The sequence below is a fragment of the Ranitomeya imitator genome, chromosome 7 (genome assembly GCF_032444005.1).
Source record: "Ranitomeya imitator isolate aRanImi1 chromosome 7, aRanImi1.pri, whole genome shotgun sequence".
NCBI classification, from domain to species: Eukaryota; Metazoa; Chordata; class Amphibia; order Anura; family Dendrobatidae; genus Ranitomeya; species Ranitomeya imitator.
This window is the reverse complement of record NC_091288.1, coordinates 58,935,487-58,956,428: the sequence shown is the minus strand read 5'-3', so window position 1 is coordinate 58,956,428 and position 20,942 is coordinate 58,935,487. Positions and strand designations below refer to the sequence as shown.

General features: G+C 44.1%; 1 protein-coding gene across 1 annotated transcript; it reads right to left on the bottom strand.

Annotated features, from left to right (window-relative positions):
• Positions 1–235: 235 nt before the first annotated feature.
• On the bottom strand, positions 236–20,604 carry LOC138644677 (anterior gradient protein 2-like). The gene is made up of 8 exons (XM_069733302.1): positions 20,402–20,604; positions 18,295–18,468; positions 16,268–16,331; positions 16,039–16,091; positions 11,900–11,976; positions 2,576–2,639; positions 2,317–2,400; positions 236–1,311 (listed from the first exon to the last, which is right to left on the bottom strand). The coding sequence occupies exons 2-8, from the start codon at positions 18,461–18,463 to the stop codon at positions 1,262–1,264; spliced, it is 561 nt and encodes a 186-aa protein (XP_069589403.1). The 5' UTR covers positions 18,464–18,468; positions 20,402–20,604; the 3' UTR covers positions 236–1,261.
• Between the last annotated feature and the right edge of the window lie 338 nt (positions 20,605–20,942).

Genomic DNA, 20,942 nt, shown 5'->3' with positions numbered 1-20,942 from the left:
ATAAGTGTGATCCTCATCTAAACGTGAATTTTTATTTTATTTTGTTTTTACTGGCATGTGCATGGATTCCTGCAAGACCAATTTAGATAAATGAGGCAATATGTTTAATTTCTCTAACAAATCCGCCACATGTGAATATACCGAGCATTTTGCTCCTCTCTGTCTGTATTTGCCCTTGTTTATCCCTATATACACCAAACAAAGCAATAAAAAAATGGATATAAGTGAACACAACTTTTAGGGTAAAATATGTTTATTTTTTTTTTACAATACATAGTAAATATTTTGTATAAAATGTAAAAAGTTGCAGAGGTGACCTGTTGACCTGAACAGAATACCAGCAAAGAGGAGTAAATGAGAATCTCTAGTTCCCCCACAGTTAATACCATGTTCTGTGTGCGGAATTTATAGAACTTGAGGATCATAATCGGCAATACAATATGTGAAAAGAGAAGAGCAAAGACCACAGTGAGCGTATTAAGAGCAGTGTATCTGTAACGTTAACTGTAACATTTCATACAGATGTCGTCTCCTCTGTTGCCAACTCAGTGCTCAGTGTGTATGTTGTTTTCTTGGAGAATCGGTTTTGACAGAAGGTTATTTTCTATGTTTGCTTGAAAATGTAGGGTACAAGAGGTTATTTTAATGGAGTTCGTACATAAGGAAAATGTCATTTTACCAAATTACATAAGCAGAGAGAAAACGAGATGTAGCAAATAAAAGCTGTAGTCTATACAAGAGGTAGAAAAAGTAACCATAGGAAATAGTGATGAGCGAACATGCTTGGATAAGGTGTTATCTGAGCATGCTCCGATGCTAACCAAGTGTCTTCGGCGTGCTAAAAAATATGTAGAGTCCCAGTATCTGCATGTCTCGCGGCTGATTGACAGCCGCAACACATGCGAGAATTGTCTATTTGTTAGGCAATCCCCGCCTGTGTCGTGGCTGGCGATCAGCTGCGAGACATGCAGGTGCAAGGGCGCGAACATATTTTTTGAGCATGCCGAGACACTCGGCTAGCACCAGAGCATGCCCAGATAACCCCTTATCCGAGCATGTTCACTCATCACTAATAGGAAAGACTTCTTATACTATAGCCTAGTATAGCAAGTAAGCTAGAAATATTTGCCACTGTGAGTCGGTTGCCATAAGGACTTTTTTTTTTTTTCGATGGGGCTACTATAGTGTCTTGTTACTGGCGGTGTCCAGTACCTCGTGGCCATAGTTTCTGCACTGCAGATTTTCCACAATGATCACACACCTACAATTCGGTCTTCAGGATATTCTTGGCTTTCTTCATGTTTGTGACCACTGTCGATTTAAAGAAGAATACAGATATTATTACAACATAACAGACTTGTTACTATCAAATAACTGTGACCAGGGCATATAGAATTCATAGAGTCCACCCCTAAAATGTAGTGTCTCTGGCCGACTTGTAGTGCACAGACAATTCTTCATCTAGATGACTACCACTTAAAGGAACCGGTTAGGGTATGTGCACACGTAGAAAGCTCCTCTGCGGATTTTTCCGCATGCTGATTTGATAAATCCGCGGTGCAAAACCGCTGCGGTTTTTCCTGCGAATTTATCGCGGTTTCTATTGCGGATTCCGCTGCGGTTTTACATCTGCAGTTTTCTATTGGAGCAGGTGTAAAACCGCTGCGGATTCTGCACAAAGACTTGACATGCTGCGGAAAATAAAACGCTGCGTTTCCGCGCGTTTTTTTCCGCGGCATGTGCACTGCGGATTTGGTTTCCCATAGGGTTACATTGTACTGTAAACTCATGGGAAACTGCTGCGGAAATGCTGCGGATCCGCAGCAAAATCCGCAACTTGTGCACATACCCTTATGTCTCCAAATGTTAGTAACCTGCAGTTATAGGATTAATCTGCAGGTTACTACTGTTCCAAAAGTGAGGCTATCAGGAGCCACCTACTTTCACTCATAGGGGCATGCACGGAGCGGCTTCAGTCACTCAGTCCACAATAAGTAAAGTCTGTGAGCACGCACCAGCGCTTTGACCGCTTGCTCTGCAACACAACTATGCAGAGCGAACTACCAAACAAAGTGCTGGCGCGTGTTTGCAGCCACTAATCACAATGCTATGAGCAATGACTATAGCCGCTCCGGGCAGACATCTGATTGAAAGGCGCCTTCTCCAAGGAGGAATAAAGTTAATCTCCCAGTAGCCACACGTCTAGTAAAGCGGCCAGAAGGAATTTTACACCTGCGGCTTAGCCTTATCTCCACTAGTTAATAGCACTTGGTGACCTGACAGGTTCCCTTTAAATACACACCATACAATACTTACACTCTGGAATATCCCCAGCTTCATAGGCATACAGTCTGTTTGAGTATCTCCCTGCTAGATCTGTCCTGACAGTCATTGATGGATCTGTTATAGAATAGATAATGCATTAGTCCAGACTCTGAATGGCTCGGAGACTTTTACGGTCACCTAGTGCACTTCTATTATATTAACCCAGATGGAAAAAAATGTGTAAACTAGAGACTAAAATAAAAAATATTTTATAAAACTTCACAACTATTAATTGCTTAATAAAACTCACCCACAAACAGGACTCTGGGTACATAGAGTCCATCTGGAGACTGGTTCTCATCAGCCACAGGGTGCTGTGAAGACAACATATTGTAGAGGTCACATCTGATTTACTTAGAGGGGTTGTCCATTTGGAACAAGTTATCACCTACCCACAGGATCGGTGATAATAACTTGTAGATCAGTAGGGATCAGACTGATCACCAGAAAAGGGCACTCTGTTCCCATACAGAATGGCAGTGCCGTTATCGGCTTTCTCCAGCAGTCCCATAGGGAATGAATAGGTCGAAGGTTGAGACTTTACACATTCTAACCAGGAAAAATGTGCCCCATTCTGCCGATCGGTGGAACGATCCTTTTTATTTTCTACTAAGAGAAGATCAGCAGTTGCACATTTTATCACCCGCTGCATCTGACCAGGACTTTGGTTGACCTTGTGTCTTGCATGTCTACTAGTATCTAGATCATAGAGATTTTGGTCTAATTATTGATGGCGAATTTCTATAGATATATACATATAGACCTATATAAACTTTACACAGACTGAACTTTGTTAGGAGGGCTCCTTCTGAGTCAGACAAGTAGCCAAAAGCATTAATTTTTTCTAGTTTGTTACATTTTGATGCAGAATTACATGACAGCACCCATGACTTTAACCCCTTCAAGACCCAGCCTATTTTGACCTTAAAGACCTTGCCGTTTTTTGCAATTCTGACCAGTGTCCCTTTATGAGGTAATAACTCAGGAACGCTTCAACGGATCCTAGCGGTTCTGAGATTGTTTTTTCGTGACATATTGGGCTTCATGTTAGTGGTAAATTTAGGTCAATAAATTCTGCATTTATTTGTGATAAACACGGAAATTTGGCGAAAATTTTGAAAATTTCGCAATTTTCACATTTTGAATTTTTATTCTGTTAAACCAGAGAGATATGTGACACAAAATAGTTAATAAATAACATTTCCCACATGTTTACTTTACATCAGCACAATTTTGGAAACAAAATTTTTTTTTGTTAGGAAGTTATAAGGGTTAAAATTCGACCAGCGATTTGTCATTTTTACAACGAAATTTACAAAACCATTTTTTTTAGGGACCACCTCACATTTGAAGTCAGTTTGAGGGGTCTATTTGGCTGAAAATACCCAAAAGTGACACCATTCTAAAAACTGCACCCCTCAAGGTACTCAAAATCACATTCAAGAAGTTTATTAACCCTTCAGGTGCTTCACAGCAGCAGAAGCAACATGGAAGGAAAAAATGAACATTTAACTTTTTAGTCACAAAAATTATCTTTTAGCAACAATTTTTTTATTTTCCCAATGGTAAAAGGAGAAACTGAACCACGAAAGTTGTTGTCCAATTTGTCCTGAGTACGCTGATACCTCATATGTGGGGGTAAACCACTGTTTTGGCGCACGGCAGGGCTTGGAAGGGAAGGAGCGCCATTTGACTTTTTGAATCAAAAATTGGCTCCACTCTTTAGCGGACACCATGTCACGTTTGGAGAGCCCCCGTGTGCCTAAAAATTGGAGCACCCCCACAAGTGACCCCATTTTGGAAACTAGACGCCCCAAGGAACTTATCTAGATGCATAGTGAGCACTTTGAACCCCCAGGTGCTTCACAAATTGATCCGTAAAAATTAAAAAGTACTTTTTTTTCACAAAAAAATTCTTTTAGCCTCAATTTTTTCATTTTCTCATGGGCAACAGGATAAAATGGATCCTAAAATGTGTTGGGCAATTTCTCCTGAGTACACCAATACCTCACATGTGGAGGTAAACCACTGTTTGGGCACATGGTAAGGCTCGGAAGGGAAGGAGCGCCATTTGACTTTTTGAATGAAAAATTATTTCCATCGTTAGCGGACACCATGTCGCGTTTGGATAGCTCCTGTGTGCCTAAACATTGGCGCTCCCCCACAAGTGACCCCATTTTGGAAACTAGACCCCCCAAGGAACTAATTTAGATGCCTAGTGAGCACTTTAAACCCTCAGGTGCTTCACAAATTGATCTGTAAAAATGAAAAAGTAATTTTTTTTCACAAAAAAATTCTTTTCGCCTCAATTTTTTCATTTTCACATGGGCAGTAGGATAAAATGGATCATAAAATTTGTTGGGCAATTTCTCCCGAGTACGCCGATACCTCATATGTGGGGGTAAACCACTGTTTGGGCACTCGGCAGGGCTCGGAAGAGAAGGCGCGCCATTTGACTTTTTGAATGGAAAATTAGCTCCAATTGTTAGCGGACACCATGTCGCGTTTGGAGAGCCCCTGTGTGCCTAAACATTGGAGCTCCCGCACAAGTGACCCCATTTTGGAAACTAGACCCCCCAGGGAACTTATCTAGATGCATATTGAGCACTTTAAACCCCCAGGTGCTTCACAGAAGTTTATAACGCAGAGCCATGAAAATAAAAAATAATTTTTCTTTCCTCAAAAATGATTTTTTAGCCTGGAATTTCCTATTTTGCCAAGGATAATAGGAGAAATTGGACCCCAAATATTGTTGTCCAGTTTGTCCTGAGTACGCTGATACCCCATATGTGGGGGTAAACCACTGTTTGGGCGCACGGCAGGGCTCGGAAGGGATGGCACGCCATTTGGCTTTTTAAATGGAAAATTAGCTCCAATCATTAGCGGACACCATGTCACGTTTGGAGAGCCCCTGTGTGCCTAAACATTGGAGATCCCCCAGAAATGACACCATTTTAGAAACTAGACCCCCAAAGGAACTAATCTAGATGTGTGGTGAGGACTTTGAACCCCCAAGTGCTTCACAGAAGTTTATAACGCAGAGCCATGAAAATAAAAAAAAAAATTATTTTCTCAAAAATGATCTTTTAGCCTGCAATTTTTTATTTTCCCAAGGGTAACAGGAGAAATTTGACCCCAAAAGTTGTTGTCCAGTTTCTCCTGAGTACGCTGATACCCCATATGTGGGGGTAAATCACTGTTTGGGCACATGCCGGGGCTCGGAAGTGAAGTAGTGACGTTTTGAAATGCAGACTTTGATGGAATGCTCTGTGGGCGTCACGTTGCGTTTGCAGAGCCCCTGATGTGGCTTAACAGTAGAAACCCCCCACAAGTGACCCCATTTTGGAAACTAGACCCCCAAAGGAACTTATCTAGATGTGTGGTGAGCACTTTGAACCCCCAAGTGCTTCATAGAAGTTTATAATGCAGAGCTGTGAAAATAATAAATACGTTTTCTTTCCTCAAAAATAATTATTTAGCCCAGAATTTTTTAATTTTCCCAAGGGTAACAGGAGAAATTTGACCCCAATATTTGTTGTCCAGTTTCTCCTGAGTACGGTGATACCCCATATGTGGGGGTAAACTACTGTTTGGGCACATGCCGGGGCTTGGAATTGAAGTAGTGACGTTTTGAAATGCAGACTTTGATGGAATGCTCTGCGGGCGTCACGTTGCGTTTGCAGAGCCCCTGATGTGCCTAAACAGTAGAAACCCCCCACAAGTGACCCCATTTTGGAAACTAGACCCTGAAAGGAACTTATCTAGATGTGTGGTGAGCACTTTGAACCCCCAAGTGCTTCATAGAAGTTTATAATGCAGAGCCGTGAAAATAATAAATACGTTTTCTTTCCTCAAAAATAATTATTTAGCCCAGAATTTTTTATTTTCCCAAGGGTTACAGGAGAAATTGGACCCCAAAAGTTGTTGTCCAGTTTCTCCTGAGTACGCTGATACCCCATATGTGGGGGTAAACCACTGTTTGGGCACACGTCGGGGTTCAGAAGGGAAGTAGTGACTTTTGAAATGCAGACTTTGATGGAATGGCCTGCGGGTGTCACGTTGCGTTTGCAGAGCCCCTGGTGTGCCTAAACAGTAGAAATCCCCCACAAGTGACCCCATTTTAGAAACTAGACCCCCCAAGGAACTTATCTAGATATGTGGTGAGCACTTTGAACCCCCAAGTGCTTCACAGACGTTTACAACGCAGAGCCGTGAAAATAAAAAATCATTTTTCTTTCCTCAAAAATTATGTTTTAGCAAGCATTTTTTTAGATTCACAAGGGTAACAGGAGAAATTGGACCCCAGTAATTGTTGCGCAGTTTGTCCTGAGTATGCTGGTACCCCATATGTGGGGGTAAACCACTGTTTGGGCACACGTCAGGGCTCGGAAGTGAGGGAGCACCATTTGACTTTTTGAATACGAGATTGGCTGGAATCAATGGTGGCGCCATGTTGCGTTTGGAGACCCCTGATGTGCCTAAACAGTGGTAACCCCTCAATTCTAACTCCAACACTAACCCCAACACACCCCTAACCCTAATCCCAACTGTAGCCATAATCCTAATCACAACCCTAACCCCAACACACCCCTAACCACAACACTAACCCCAACACACCCCTAACCCTAACCACAACCCTAATTCCAACCCTAACCCTAACCCTAACCCTAAGGCTATGTGCCCACGTTGCGGATTCGTGTGAGATATTTCCGCACCATTTTTGAAAAATCTGCGGGTAAAAGGCACTGCGTTTTACCTGCGTATTTTCCGCGGATTTCCAGTGTTTTTTGTGCGGATTTCACCTGCGGATTCCTATTGAGGAACAGGTGTAAAACGCCGCGGAATCCGCACAAAGAATTGACATGCTGCGGAAAATACAACGCAGCGTTCCCGCGCGGTATTTTCCGCACCATGGGCACAGCGGATTTGGTTTTTCATATGTTTACATGGTACTGTAAACCTGATGGAACACTGCTGCGAATCCGCAGCCAAATCCGCACCGTGTGCACATAGCCTAATTCTAAAGGTATGTGCACACGCTGCGGAAAACGCTGCGGATCCGCAGCAGTTTCCCATGAGTGTACAGTTCAATGTAAACCTATGGGAAACAAAAATCGCTGTACACATGCTGCGGAAAAACTGCACGGAAACGCAGCGGTTTACATTCCGCAGCATGTCACTTCTTTGTGCGGATTCCGCAGCGGTTTTACAACTGCTCCAATAGAAAATCGCAATTGTAAAACCGCAGTGAAATGCGCAGAAAAAAACGCGGTAAATCCGCCATAAATCCGCAGCGGTTTAGCACTGCGGATTTATCAAATCCGCAGCGGAAAAATCCGCAGAGGACCAGAATACGTGTGCACATTCCTAACCCTAACCCTAGCCCTAACCCTAGCCCTAACCCTACCCCTAACCCTACCCCTAACCCTACCCCTAACCCTACCCCTAACCCTAGCCCTACCCCTAACCCTAACCCTAACCCTACCCCTAACCCTAACCCTATTCTAACATTAGTGGAAAAAAAAAATTTCTTTATTTTTTTATTGTCCCTACCTATGGAGGTGACAAAGGGGGGGGGGTCATTTATTATTTTTTTTATTTTGATCACTGAGATAGATTATATCTCAGTGATCAAAATGCACTTTGGAACGAATCTGCCGGCCGGCAGATTCGGCGGGCGCACTGCGCATGCGCCCGCCATTTTGGAAGATGGCGGCGCCCGGGAGAAGACGGACGGGACCACGGCTGGATCGGTAAGTATGATAGGGTGGGGGGGGACCACGGGGGGGGGGATCGGAGCACGGGGGGGGGGAATCGGAGCGCGGGAGGGGTGGAACGGAGCGCGGGGGGCGTGGAACGGAGCACGGGGGGGCTGGAATGGAGCACGGGGGATGGAACGGAGCACGGGGGGGGTGGATCGGAGTGCAGGGGGGGTGATTGGAGCACGGGGGGGTGATTGGAGCACGGGGGGAGCGGACACGAGCACGGGGGGGAGCGGAGCACTGGACGGAGGGGAGCCGGAGCAGTGTACCGGCCAGATCGGGGGGGTGGGGGGGCGATCGGAGGGGTGGGGTGGGGGCACACTAGTATTTCCAGCCATGGCCGATGATATTGCAGCATCGGCCATGGCTGGATTGTAATATTTCACCCGTTATAATGGGTGAAATATTGCAAATCGCTCTGATTGGCAGTTTCACTTTCAACAGCCAATCAGAGCGATCGTAGCCACGAGGGGGTGAAGCCACCCCCCCTGGGCTAAACTACCACTCCCCCTGTCCCTGCAGATCGGGTGAAATGGGAGTTAACCCTTTCACCCGGCCTGCAGGGACGCGATCTTTCTATGACGCCGCATAGGCGTCATGGGTCGGATTGGCACCGACTTTCATGACGCCTACGTGGCGTCAAAGGTCGGGAAGGGGTTAAACTAAAGCTTTGGGTGGTATTTTCACAATGTGCCTATCAGAAAATAAATGGTTATGATTTGTAGGTTTTAGTTGTCAAAGGTGAGAAAAATTGTCCTGGCAGTGAAAGGGTTACTTACTGCATTGCGTCTTGCGGTCATCTTTTTAGGGTATGTTTCCACGGTCAGGAAACACTGCGTAGAGCCGCAGCGTCAAAAACGCAGCATCCAGATGTTACAGCATTTCATGAAATCCCGTCTCCACTATGCATTAAAAGACGCATGCGGCAGACCCGCGAAAACGCACATGCGGCGCATCTTTTAAGAACGCAGCATGTCCTTACATTGCAGAAGAAAGGCAAGGACAGCGCAGGCGACCTGCCAGTGACCTCTGGTGCAGATTTGGTCAGGATTTTACCTGCATAAAATCCTGACCAAATCCTGATGCAATCCTGAACGTGGACACATACCCTTATAGGCCTTGATAAATGAGGCCAGGTTTTAGTGTCTGTGTTATTTCCTTAAAGAGTAGATGTTGTTTTGATTTTTATTTCATAAATCAATAGTACATATGAGAAAAAGCAACTTAGTAATAGATCTTATCAGAAAAATATCTACTACTTTCCTCTTCTAGATTGATCTTTAACTCTCGATACATGGGTATAATCTGTATTCACTGAAGACAGATTTTTCCACTACTGAGATAGATGACAGTTGGTGCTTTTACAATTCTATGGAGAGGGGAGGAGTAGACAGACATTCTGCTACAAGTTCGGCTACTTTCACACTAGCGTTAACTGCAATCCGTCACAATGCGTCGTTTTGCAGAAAAAACGCATCCTGCAAAAGTGCTTGCAGGATGCGTTTTTTCCCCATAGACTTGTATTGACGACGCATTGCGACGGATTGCCACACGCCGCATCCGTCGTGCGACGGATGCGTCGTGCTTTGGCGGACCGTCGGGAGCAAAAAAACGCTACATGTAACGTTTTTTGCTCCTGACGGACCGCTTTTTCCGACCGTGCATGCGCGGCCGGAACTCCGCCCCCACCTCCCCGCACCTCACAATGGGGCAGCGGATGCGCCGGAAAAATGCATCCGCTGCCTCCGTTGTGCAGTGCGTTAAACACTAGCGTCCGAATCTCTGCCCGACGCATTGCGACGGGGAGATTCCGACGCTAGTGTGAAAGTAGCCTTCTCCTGTCAGGACAGTTCTGCATAGAACTTTATAGGCACCAACTGCCATTTAGCTTAGTATTGGGAAAGTCTGTGTTCACTGAAGACAGATTTTACAACTTTTACCTTTAAATTGAGATTGAAAGATCAGTCCAGGAGAAGAAAAGCAAATTTCTCTGATAAGATATATTACACAGTCGCTCATTTTCATGTTCACTATTTATGCAATTTAAACTAAAACAATGGTTACTTTTTTGGAAACGAGACTCCTAGTTATTCAAGGAGGATGAATTTCACTTATCCCCACAAGGTTGCATTTTGATCTAAGAACAGTTTCTCTAAATCATAGTTAGTCTGTGTTTTGCAATTGTACTTATGTCATTCTGATTTGCAACCTTAAAGGGAATCTGTCATCAGGTGTTTGACTCAAGTTTGAGAGCAGCATGATGTATGGGCAAAGACGTTGATTCCAGCGATGTATCACCTACTGAGCTGTCTGCTGTAGTTTTGATAAAATCGCTTATTTATCAACAGAACATTATCACTAGAGGACTAGTAAACCTGCTGCCATGTAGTCCTCTATATTCATGATCGCTATATAACCCCTCCCCCATCACTGGCAGTTTTCTCTATATAGTGTGCATAAGCGGCAAGCTGCCAATCAGTAATGTGGGCGGGGTTATACAGAGCTCAGCATTTAGAGAACTTCTAGATCTGCAGCAAAGAAAACAGTGATTTTATCAAAACTACAATAAGAAGCCCTGTAAGTGACACATCACAGGAATTAGGATTTCTGCCCCTACATCATCCTGTTTTCAGATGGGGTTGCAAAAATCTGGTGATAGATTCCCTTTAAAGGATTTTACGGGGCTAAATATAAATTTCTGCGGGCATGCAATGTGACTGCAAATTTCAAATCATGACTGTGCGCAATGTGCAAATGTTGAGGATTTCCTTCTATTTCCAGCTTCAGCAGAAGGTCACATGGCCACAAGTTTGCAATTTGCATTTCTGTAGTCATGTGCGGACTAGCTTCTCTTCTTCTCTGTGTTCTATAGAAGCGGATGAGAAGCTAGTGGGGAACTGACAGCAAAAGCTGGAACTAAAGGGGAAACCACACAGTGTGCACAGTGTCCAGATTTGGTAAACTGCAATCGTATAGAGCGACTGTGGAAATGTATGTTGAATCTGGAAACCCCCTTTAATCAAACCTCAGTGATGTACGACTATACATAACTAAGCGCACAATTATTAAATGTTTATCACTAGGGCAGTTCTGGCTTATCTGTTAGCATATTTCATGTACCAGGTACTACATGACGCTCTTCTTAAAGTGTTATCATACATTCTAGAGTAGGGATGTCAAACTCAAACCCATAAAGGGCCAAACTGAAAAACTTGGACAAAGTCACAGGCCAACCAGTATTCAGTTTAATGGACCCACATAGTCTCCTATACAGTATAATAGACACCACACAGTCCTCCTTATGGTATTATGGGCCCAACATTGCCTTCTTTACAGTTTAATGGGCCTCTCATAGTCTTCCTTATAGTATTATGAGCCCCACATTGCCTTCTATACAGTATAATGGACCCTACATAGTCCTCCTTATAGTATTATGAGCCCCACAATGCCTTCTTTACAGTATAATGGGCCCCACGTAGTCTTCCTTATAGTATTATGAGCCCCACAATGCCTTCTATACAGTATAATGGGCCCCACATAGTCCTCCTTATAGTATTATGAGCCCCACAATGCCTTCTTTACAGTATAATGGGCCCCACATAGTCTTCCTTATAGTATTATGAGCCCCACAATGCCTTCTATACAGTATAATGGGCCCCACAAAGTCGTCCACACAAAATACTGGCCCCACATTGCCCTCCATACACAATAATGGCTCCACTTGGGAAGGGGGGGGGTTCGGGGGCCAAATATAATTACCCTATGGGCCAGAGTTTGATATGTATGTTATAAAGGAATAACCATAAACTCACCACAACATTTAACATAATGAAATCATCCCGAGCCAATTTCTGTGCCATCGCATCAAGAGAAAAAGCTTTCTTTAATTCTATATGTAGGAGACAGAAATTGTAAGTGTCTTTTTAAAATAAAAAAATATATATGTATTTTTTTCTAAGAAAAATGAGTAGACATTTTGATATGTACAAGAGATTGTAGTGCATCCATTGTGCATTAGTGATAGATGATAATTGCTGATCGCTGGGCTATATATCTGCTGGGACCACCACCGTTCCCAAAAGCAGGGCTCTGAAACTCCCCATAAGAATTGAGCAGTGGCCACTAGTGATGAGCGAGTGAGCTAGTTACTCGGGTTTTCCGAGCATGCTCGGGTGATCTCCAAGTATTTTGGGCGTGCTCGTAGATTGTCTTCGCAGCTGCATGATTTGTGGTTGCTAGATAGGGAATCAACACATGTGTTCAGGTTAACAAACAGGCAATCCCTGCATGTATTCAGGCTGTCTAGCCATCTCAAATCATGCAGCTGCGGGGACACAAACAATCTACGAGCACGCCCAAAATACTCGGAGATCACCCAAGCATCACTAGTGGCCACGCATGTACACTAACTCTTTTAAAGGTTAAAGGGACACTGTCACCTGAATTTGGAGGGAACAATCTTCAGCCATGGAGGCGGGGTTTTGGGGTTTTTTATTCACCCTTTCCTTACCCGCTGGCTGCATGCTGGCTGCAATATTGGATTGAAGTTCATTCTCTGTCCTCCATAGTACACGCCTGCGCTGTGCAAGATTACCTTGTGCAGGCATGTACTATGGAGGACAGAGAATGAACTTCAATCCAATATTGCAGCCAGCGGGTAAGGAAAGGGTGAATCAAAAACCCCAAAACCCCGCCTCCATGGCTGAAGATTGTTCCCTCCAAATTCAGGTGACAGTGTCCCTTTAAAGGCTATCTTACAAAGGCAACTCCTTGTTCTATATATCCAATAAGGACAGAGGGAATCACTAACAAGAGTTGCTTTTGCTCCGAAAGTCGCTGCCTATCCATGTACTACATACATATGGGGGCAATTAATTGAAACACCAGCTTTTATTACTAGACTTTCCCTACCTCGGATTGGATGTCATCAACAAAACATCTTATATCTCCTTGATTCAGTCATATTCTCAATATGAAATTATACAAATGTAAGGCCTTAAAGGGAACCTGTCACCAGAAAAAAAACACTATTAACCTGCAGAGAGATGGCGTTTATTAACTTGCCTGGTGCTTGCACTTTCCTGAATGTTGCGGGGAGAAAATGAACTTTATTCTTCCCAGCAGTGTTCCCATTTCAATCACGGGGCGGCACTGGCACTGGTTCAGTCACCAATCTGAGTATACAGTGCCGGTTCTAACCGTGCCACCAGCAGTCGTGACTGACAGCCGTCCATAATAGCTGGGGCTTGATTACAGCCGCCACTCTGTACTTTTAGGCTGTGTGCCCACGTTGCGTTTTTTATGCGTTTCTGCCGCATTTTTTGCCTCAGTGGAAATGCATGAAAACACTTAAAAACTGCATTCCCATGCCATCCGATGGGATTTCGCAGTTGCTGTGCCCATGCTGCAGATTCTCCAGCTGCGGAATCACATAGCGGTAAAATACGCAGCATGTTCATTATTTCTGCGGAATCGCCATAGGATTGCATTGAAATACTCTTTTTATGCACGTGGCTATGCCCACCATGCGTAAAGTGAGTGCTTCATGTGCAGATGGTACCCAGGATCTGGAGGAGAAAAGTCTCTCCTCCAGGCTATTGGGAACCATAGTTCTGTAAAAAGAATTAAAATAAAAAATAGGGATATACTTACCTTGCGATGGCCCCCGGAGTCCTCCCGCCTCTCAACGGTGCACGCGGCAGCTTCCGTTCCCAGGGATGTATTGCGCGAAGGACCTGGGATGATATCACGGTCACGCGACCGTGACATCACGAAGGTCCTTTGGCAAAGTATCCCTGGGAACAGAAAATACCGGGAGCGCCGCTGAGGAGATCGGGGGCCTTCGGAAGGTGAGAATAACCATTTTTTTTTATTTTTTCTATTATTTTTAATATTCTATCTTTTACTATTGATGCGGCATAAGCAGCATCAATAGTAAAAAGTTGGTCACACTTGTCAAGCACTATGCTTGACAAGTGTGACCAACCTGTCAATCACATTTCCAAGCGATGCTTCAAATCGCTAAAAACGCTTGCAAAACACTTGTTTTGCAGGAAAATGCATGCGAATTCCGCATGCGTTTTACCCGCGGCAGGGAGTTGCGGAAATGCTGCAGACATTTCCGCAGTATTTCTGCAATGTGGGCCATAGCCTTAGTGCGGTGACTGAAACAGCTCAGGCGCTACCCCCGTGACTGAAAACCACGCCCCCAGCCCTGATTGACACTCTCTCTGCATTAGCTGTCAGTCAGGGTCGAGGCCGCAGTTAAGGTACCTTCACACTAAACGACGCTGCAGCGATCCAGACAACGATCCGGATCGCTGCAGCGTCGCTGTTTGGTCGCTGGAGAGCTGTCACACAGACCGCTCTCCAGCGACCAACGATGCCGGTAACCAGGGTAAACATCGGGTTACTAAGCGCAGGGCCGCGCTTAGTAACCCGATGTTTACCCTGGTTACCATCCTAAAAGTAAAAAAAACAAACGCTACATACTTACCTACCGCTGTCTGTCCCCGGCGCTCTGCTTCTCTGGTCTGGCTGTCAGCGCCGGGCAGCCGGAAAGCAGAGCGGTGATGTTACCGCTCTGCTTTCCGGCCGCTGTGTTCACAGCCAGACCAGAGAAGCACAGCGCCGGGGGACAGACAGCGGTAGGTAAGTATGTAGCGTTTGTTTTTTTTTCTTTTAGGATGGCAACCAGGGTAAACATCGGGTTACTAAGCGCGGCCCTGCGCTTAGTAACCCGATGTTTAGCCTGGTTACCAGCGAAGACATTGCTGAATCGGTGTCACACACGCCGATCCAGCGATGTCAGCGGGAGAGCCAGCGACCAAAGAAAGGTCTGGCCCTCTAGCCCCGACCAACGACATCACAGCAGGATTCTGATCGCTGCTGTGTGTCAAACTAAACGATATCGCTAGCGAGGACGCTGCAACGTCACGGATTGCTAGCGATATCGTTTAGTGTGAAGGTACCTTTACACTCGCCGAGCCGTGCCTGAACCAGTGCCGGCGCTGCCCCCCGTGACTGAAATGAGAAAGCTGCCGGGGGAATAAAGTTCATTTTCTCCCTGCAGAGTTCGGCTAAGTGCGGGCGCTGGCCAGCATAACACTATTAAAGGGACACTGTCACCTGAATTTGGAGGGAACAATCTTCAGCCATGGAGGCGAGGTTTTTGGGTTTTTGATTCACCCTTTCCTTACCCGCTGGCTGCATGCTGGCTGCAATATTGGATTGAAGTTCATTCTCTGTCCTCCGTAGTACACGCCTGAACAAGACAATCTTGCCTTGTGCAGGCGTGTACTATGAAGGACAGAGAATGAACTTCAATCCAATATTGCAGCCAGCATGCAGTCAGCGGGTAAGGAAAGGGTGAATCAAACACCCAAAAACCCCGCCTCCATGGCTGAAGATTCTTCCCTCCAAATTCAGGTGACAGTGTCCCTTTAACTTGCAAATTAACCCCATATTTGCAGGTTAGTAGAGTTTTTTCTGGTGACAGGGTCCCTTTAGCAATAAATTAAAAAGGGCTGTACAGCCAACAAAGGTAAAATTTACCACCTCACTTCTGTACTTTTTTTGCCACCCAGAAACCTTCAATAATCTGATTTTCCTATATCGGTCTTGTAATGTTTCTTTACTAGTATTATTTTAGTAAATAGCAGATAATCATGGGCATTGCAATTAGTTGGGTTACATGGAGTGTATCGTCGTAAACGACAAAAGCTGCCAAGATCTGTCAACAGCAGCTAATTTAGCTTCCAGTTAGCAAAATAGTTTTTGCTTTACTGCATAAGAAACAAAAAGTGAAAGGAAAATTACTAAATTAAGATCATACAATTTATAGACAATATAAATTAAATAAAGAGATCTAAAACCTGAAATATGAGATGGGCATTGGATACATCAAGTTCAATATTATCAAATATTTCTTTATCAATTATTTTTACATTACCTTGGCTGAAAGGGCAGTCTTCTAAGTGATGGATCACCATGAGAGGTTTCCCTCTGCAAAGAGAAGTTGAGAAGTTAATTGGGAGAGCGACGACTTAGAAAGCAAAAGTAAAATATAAAAAAAAAATAATTGGGATGTGATTAAAATTCTTATATGAAATATTGACTGTAAGTGAATAAAATATTATACTATAAAATTGTTTAGTTCTACATTGTGTTCTCATACTTACGCTTCCCTACTCTTGGCCAAAGCCTCTTCATAAGTCTGAGCCCAGTCAATGCTCTCACCCCAGCCTGTAGATAACAGACACATATTGTCATGTATGCTGGACACTGAAATAGGCTGATAATAATAATTAAAAACGTATCTTTAAATATGACATCATTAAAAGCAAGTAGCATTCAGCAGGGGAGTTTTCTCTGAATACATACAGCTGGGAGCAATAACAAAAGCCAGAAAATATCAAAGAAAATCAAGGAATGTAGGTAATACTAAATTAAACTCACATTGCTGAGTATTCTGGCTAAAGGGAAGCCAGTCAGGCGAAACGGTGCTGTCGGGGTAGCGGAGGATCACCTTTAGCCAGGATACTCACCAATGTAAGTTTAATTTCTCTTTATTCATGCTATGGACAGCAGATTACAGCTAGGCACTTTGCACTTTACAATGCTTAATAGTGTGTTCAAAGCACCATAAGAATTTTCAGGGCCCCACATGGGGATGATACCATGTAAGGGCAGTCTCACACGTCTAGATAATTCCGGTACCGGAAAAATCGGTACCGGAATTATCCGTGCCCGTGTGTTTCTGGGGCACACGTGCGGCACACGTGTGCCGACTGGGTACCACACGCACCGTGCAGGAGACAGCGCTAGAGATAAGCGCTGTCCCTCCCCCCCACGTGGTGCTGAAGCTGCCATTCATATCTTCTCTGCAGCAGCGTTTGCTGTAGAGAAGATATGAATAATCCTTTTTTTTGTTTGTTTCTGGTGTTTAACATAAGGATCCATGTCCCCACCCCCCTCCCACCCCCTGTGCGGCCGCCCGTTGTTATTAAAATACTCACCCGGCTCCCTCGCTGGTGCTGCTTCCTGTCCTGGCCGCACCTTCTACTGTATGAGCGGTCACGTGGGGCCGCCGATTACAGTCATGAATATGCGGCTCCACCTCCCATAGGGGTGGAGCCGCATATTCATTACTGTAAATGAGTGGCCCCACGTGACCGCTCATACAGTAGAAGGTGCGGCCAGGACAGGAAGCAGCGCCAGCCAGCGAGGGAGCCGGGTGAGTATTTTAATAACAGTGGGCGGGCGCACAGGGGGTGGGAGGGGGGTTGGGACATGGATCTTTATGTTAAACACGAGAAACAAAAAAAAAAGGATTATTCATATCTTCTCTACAGCAAACGCTGCTGCAGTGAAGATATGAATGGCAGCTTCAGCACCACGTGGGGGGGACAGCGCTTACTGTAGCGCTGTCTCCTGCACGGCACACAGACTGTACGTGTTTTACACAGACCCATTGACTTTAATGGGTCCGTGTAATCCGTGCGCTCCCACGAACACTGACATGTCTCCGTGTTTGGCACACGGAGACACGGTCCGCAAAAAATCAATGACATTTGCACAGATGCATTGATTTCAATGTGTCTACGTGTGTCAGTGGCGACGGTACGTGAGGAAACTGTCACCTCACGTACCGGAGCCACTGACATGTGAAACCGGCCTAACTATATGCTTCACTCCAATTTAGCACTTTGCTGAATACCTGGGGTGGAACTAATTTAAGTGGACTCCCCCACGGTGCAGTTCTGTTGTTTATCTACACGTGTAGATTATTATGTGTCTCCTGCCATTTAGTATTACCTACATTGCTACATTCCTTGATTTTATTTGATTTTTTCTGGCCTTTGTTATTGCCACCATGGGTGGAGTTTCAGCAACATGGCCAACTGTACCGTCTGGTCTCACTCTTAAGCAACCCATCAGCATGAATAATCTGATGTGCCATCACTGGGAAAATGAACTATAAAGCCACATGCAAATTACCCTGGAAGTGCATTGGGGCTGCCATCATAGTTCATTGACCTGCCCAAATGCACTTCCCGGATAATTTGCATGTGGCTTGAAAGTTCATTTTCTCAGATTACTGCAAAACATGTATTATTTTAATGTTATTCTTCCACTAGATTGAGTAGTAAAATTCTCCTACAGGTTTAACATCTTTAACATTTCCCACCCTATAACAGACACTTGCCTCTTGCAAGGGTTTTTGGCTGAGTGACAGGAGAATCCACAGGTTCAGAATCGGGTTTGGCTGTGCTGCTGGCATCGGGTGTTGGCTGCTTCTTTGGCTTTCTTGTAGCTGCCTCTCCCAGCACTGAACAGAGGAGGAGGAGGCAACAAACGAACAGGTTGCGCTTCATGGTGTCTGCAAGAGAACTTCTATTACTTAGCGCACAAAACCTGTATTTGGACACGTAATGTTACCGAGCAAACATCAGTATACAGATGAGCAAACAATGTGCGGAATTGTCAATAGAAGGATCCTGCCAATCTTTTACTAATTGTACATTTCCTCTTTCTTGAGAAGATGGCATTGATCCCAAAATGTGTAGCTGCTATGTGGAAAGAGTCATGATTGTTAGAAACCTGGACTTTTGCAGGAGATGATTAGATTGATTGATTGGTGGTGCCTTTCATTTTTTTACATTTTAGTGAGGAATCTGAGGCTAGCACCCAAGTTTATACATTTTTTTAAATTAGTTGTGTTCTGATTTTTTTAGGATGTCATATGTAGCTACCCATTTGTTATTCTTGCTGATCTTATCCCAACTTCATAACATATTTTAATTTTCATTCTAAGTGCCTATCTAGTTAATGCCATAATCTTATCTATTTTATAATATACTTTAATTAAAAAGTCCTTATCCTTCCCTAACTACACTGCTTTTTTTTTTTTACTGCTTGTTTTTTTTTTTTATTACTCTTCATTTGGTCACTGCCACGGCCTCTGCCCCCTTCCTGAAATGAAATGTCATCACTGACCTTCATTTTAGAAGCTGGGCTAGTCCCTGCTCTACTGAGCACGTGTAAGTTGTCAATTCTGATGTGTTCTCAGTAAATTCCTGCTACTGAGTGATGTACACAATGACAGTGCGCTCTCTCACTGGCTCAGATCAGAAATAATCAACAACAGAGCGCACTGTACTATTTGCTTCTATAGCGCTATCATATTCCACAGCTTTTTACAGACAATATTATCGCTGTCCCCATTGGGGCTCACAATCTAGATTCCCTGTCAGTATGTTTTTGGAGTGTGAGAGGAAACCGGAGAACCTGGAAGAAACTCAAACAAACACAGGGAGGACATACAAACTTCTTGCAGATGTTGCCCATGGTAGGATTTGAACCCAGGACCACTGAATCACCGTGCTGCCCTAAGGTACATATTATACGATGAATACCCAGCTTGTAGAGACCAATGCCGCTCCGCCAGTGACCTCACTTGTGGGGACAACCCTGGTCTCTGCACACTGGTTAATTTTATTACAACGCACACTGACAGTGCACTCTGTTGCCAGCTTGTTACTTCTGATATGACAGGGCGAGAGAACGCACTGTCATTGTGCATATCAAACAGTGACAGGAAGCTAATGAGGTTATGACAGAATAAACAACCGACACATGCTCAGTATAGCAGGGACTAGCCCAGCCCCTAAAATGAGGGTCACTGATGAAACCTCATTTCAGGGAGGCGGTAGAGGCAATGGCAGTGACCGCAACCTCTGCTCCCTGATGACACTTTGCTTGAGTATCTCAGCATGCATTAGGATTCTCAAACGAAGCAACATAAAAGAGAAAATAGCAAAAAAAAGTAAAGTGAATAGTGATGGAACGATTGGGATTATTTAATTAAAGTATATTAGAAAATAGATTAGATTATGGCTGTAAATAAACTTAGAATGAAAATTAATCTGGGTTTTGGACCACCTCATTAAGTGTCAATTTCTCAGAAATAGATGTCAAAAGCTCTTTGCATTATATTACACATACACATTTTTTTGTAGTGTATTTTAACTCTATTAAGTAATATTTTATTTCATACCAGAACAAATACAATATATAATGCATCTTTTAACATTATGTAAACTCAGATCATCTTTGCAGCTGTGACTACAACATGCTAAGGTGGCCAATGAGTTGCTAATGTACTATGACTAATTTTTGCCCTACAGATATCATGTCATGTCATGTTAAACACATCCGATAATAGGGAATGTAATATAAAGAGTGCAGACCAGAATACAGCCATTCTTGCCTTATCAGTAGGTTACCTGTACACGCTTCATGCAGTCACTCACCTGTCGTTCTGCACCTTTTTCAGTGTGAGGAGAACACCTGGATGATGAGTGTTATAGATCTGAGATGATGACCTATTTATACTCGGAGGAGGCAGAAATCATCGTCAGCTTTAGAACCAGGATGTCCTGATCCTTGGAGTCAGCCGGCCCAGCCCAGTGACCAGCTCCAGAAGAACTGCCCCCATCACACCTTTCCATGTCTTTAGGTTTCTATTGTTTGTCTAGTTCAGATATGTAGCCGACACACCCGGCCTCACTCTCTGCCCTGGATGTGTCCTAAACTTATTGGCTGAATTTATGTCTGCACCTTTCCTCCATTAGTATAGCAAAGAAAGTACACCTGCTGATTAACAGTCAGTGCCATGAAGATTCTCAATAGCAGCACATTGGGCTTTAGTGTGGACAGCTATAATAATTTCACATGATCATTAATAAAAGGCATGTTACAAAGGTTTTCATCTACAAGCCTTTTAATCATAGCCATGGGCAACCACAAACTGGTAACAAATATGTATAGCTGCAGGGGTGTAATTATAGTAGG

What these genes read in the sequence shown, in the direction of transcription:
- LOC138644677 (XM_069733302.1), bottom strand. Translation starts at nt 18,463, where the DNA reads ATGAAGCGCAACCTGTTCGTTTGTTGCCTCCTCCTCCTCTGTTCAGTG. An exon ending in AGACTGCCCTTTCAGCCAAG is followed by an intron (nt 11,977 to 16,038) that starts GTAATGTAAAAA and finishes TCCTACATATAG; the next exon opens with AATTAAAGAAAGCTTTTTCT. An exon ending in TCATTATGTTAAATGTTGTG is followed by an intron (nt 2,640 to 11,899) that starts GTGAGTTTATGG and finishes TTGTCTTCACAG; the next exon opens with CACCCTGTGGCTGATGAGAA.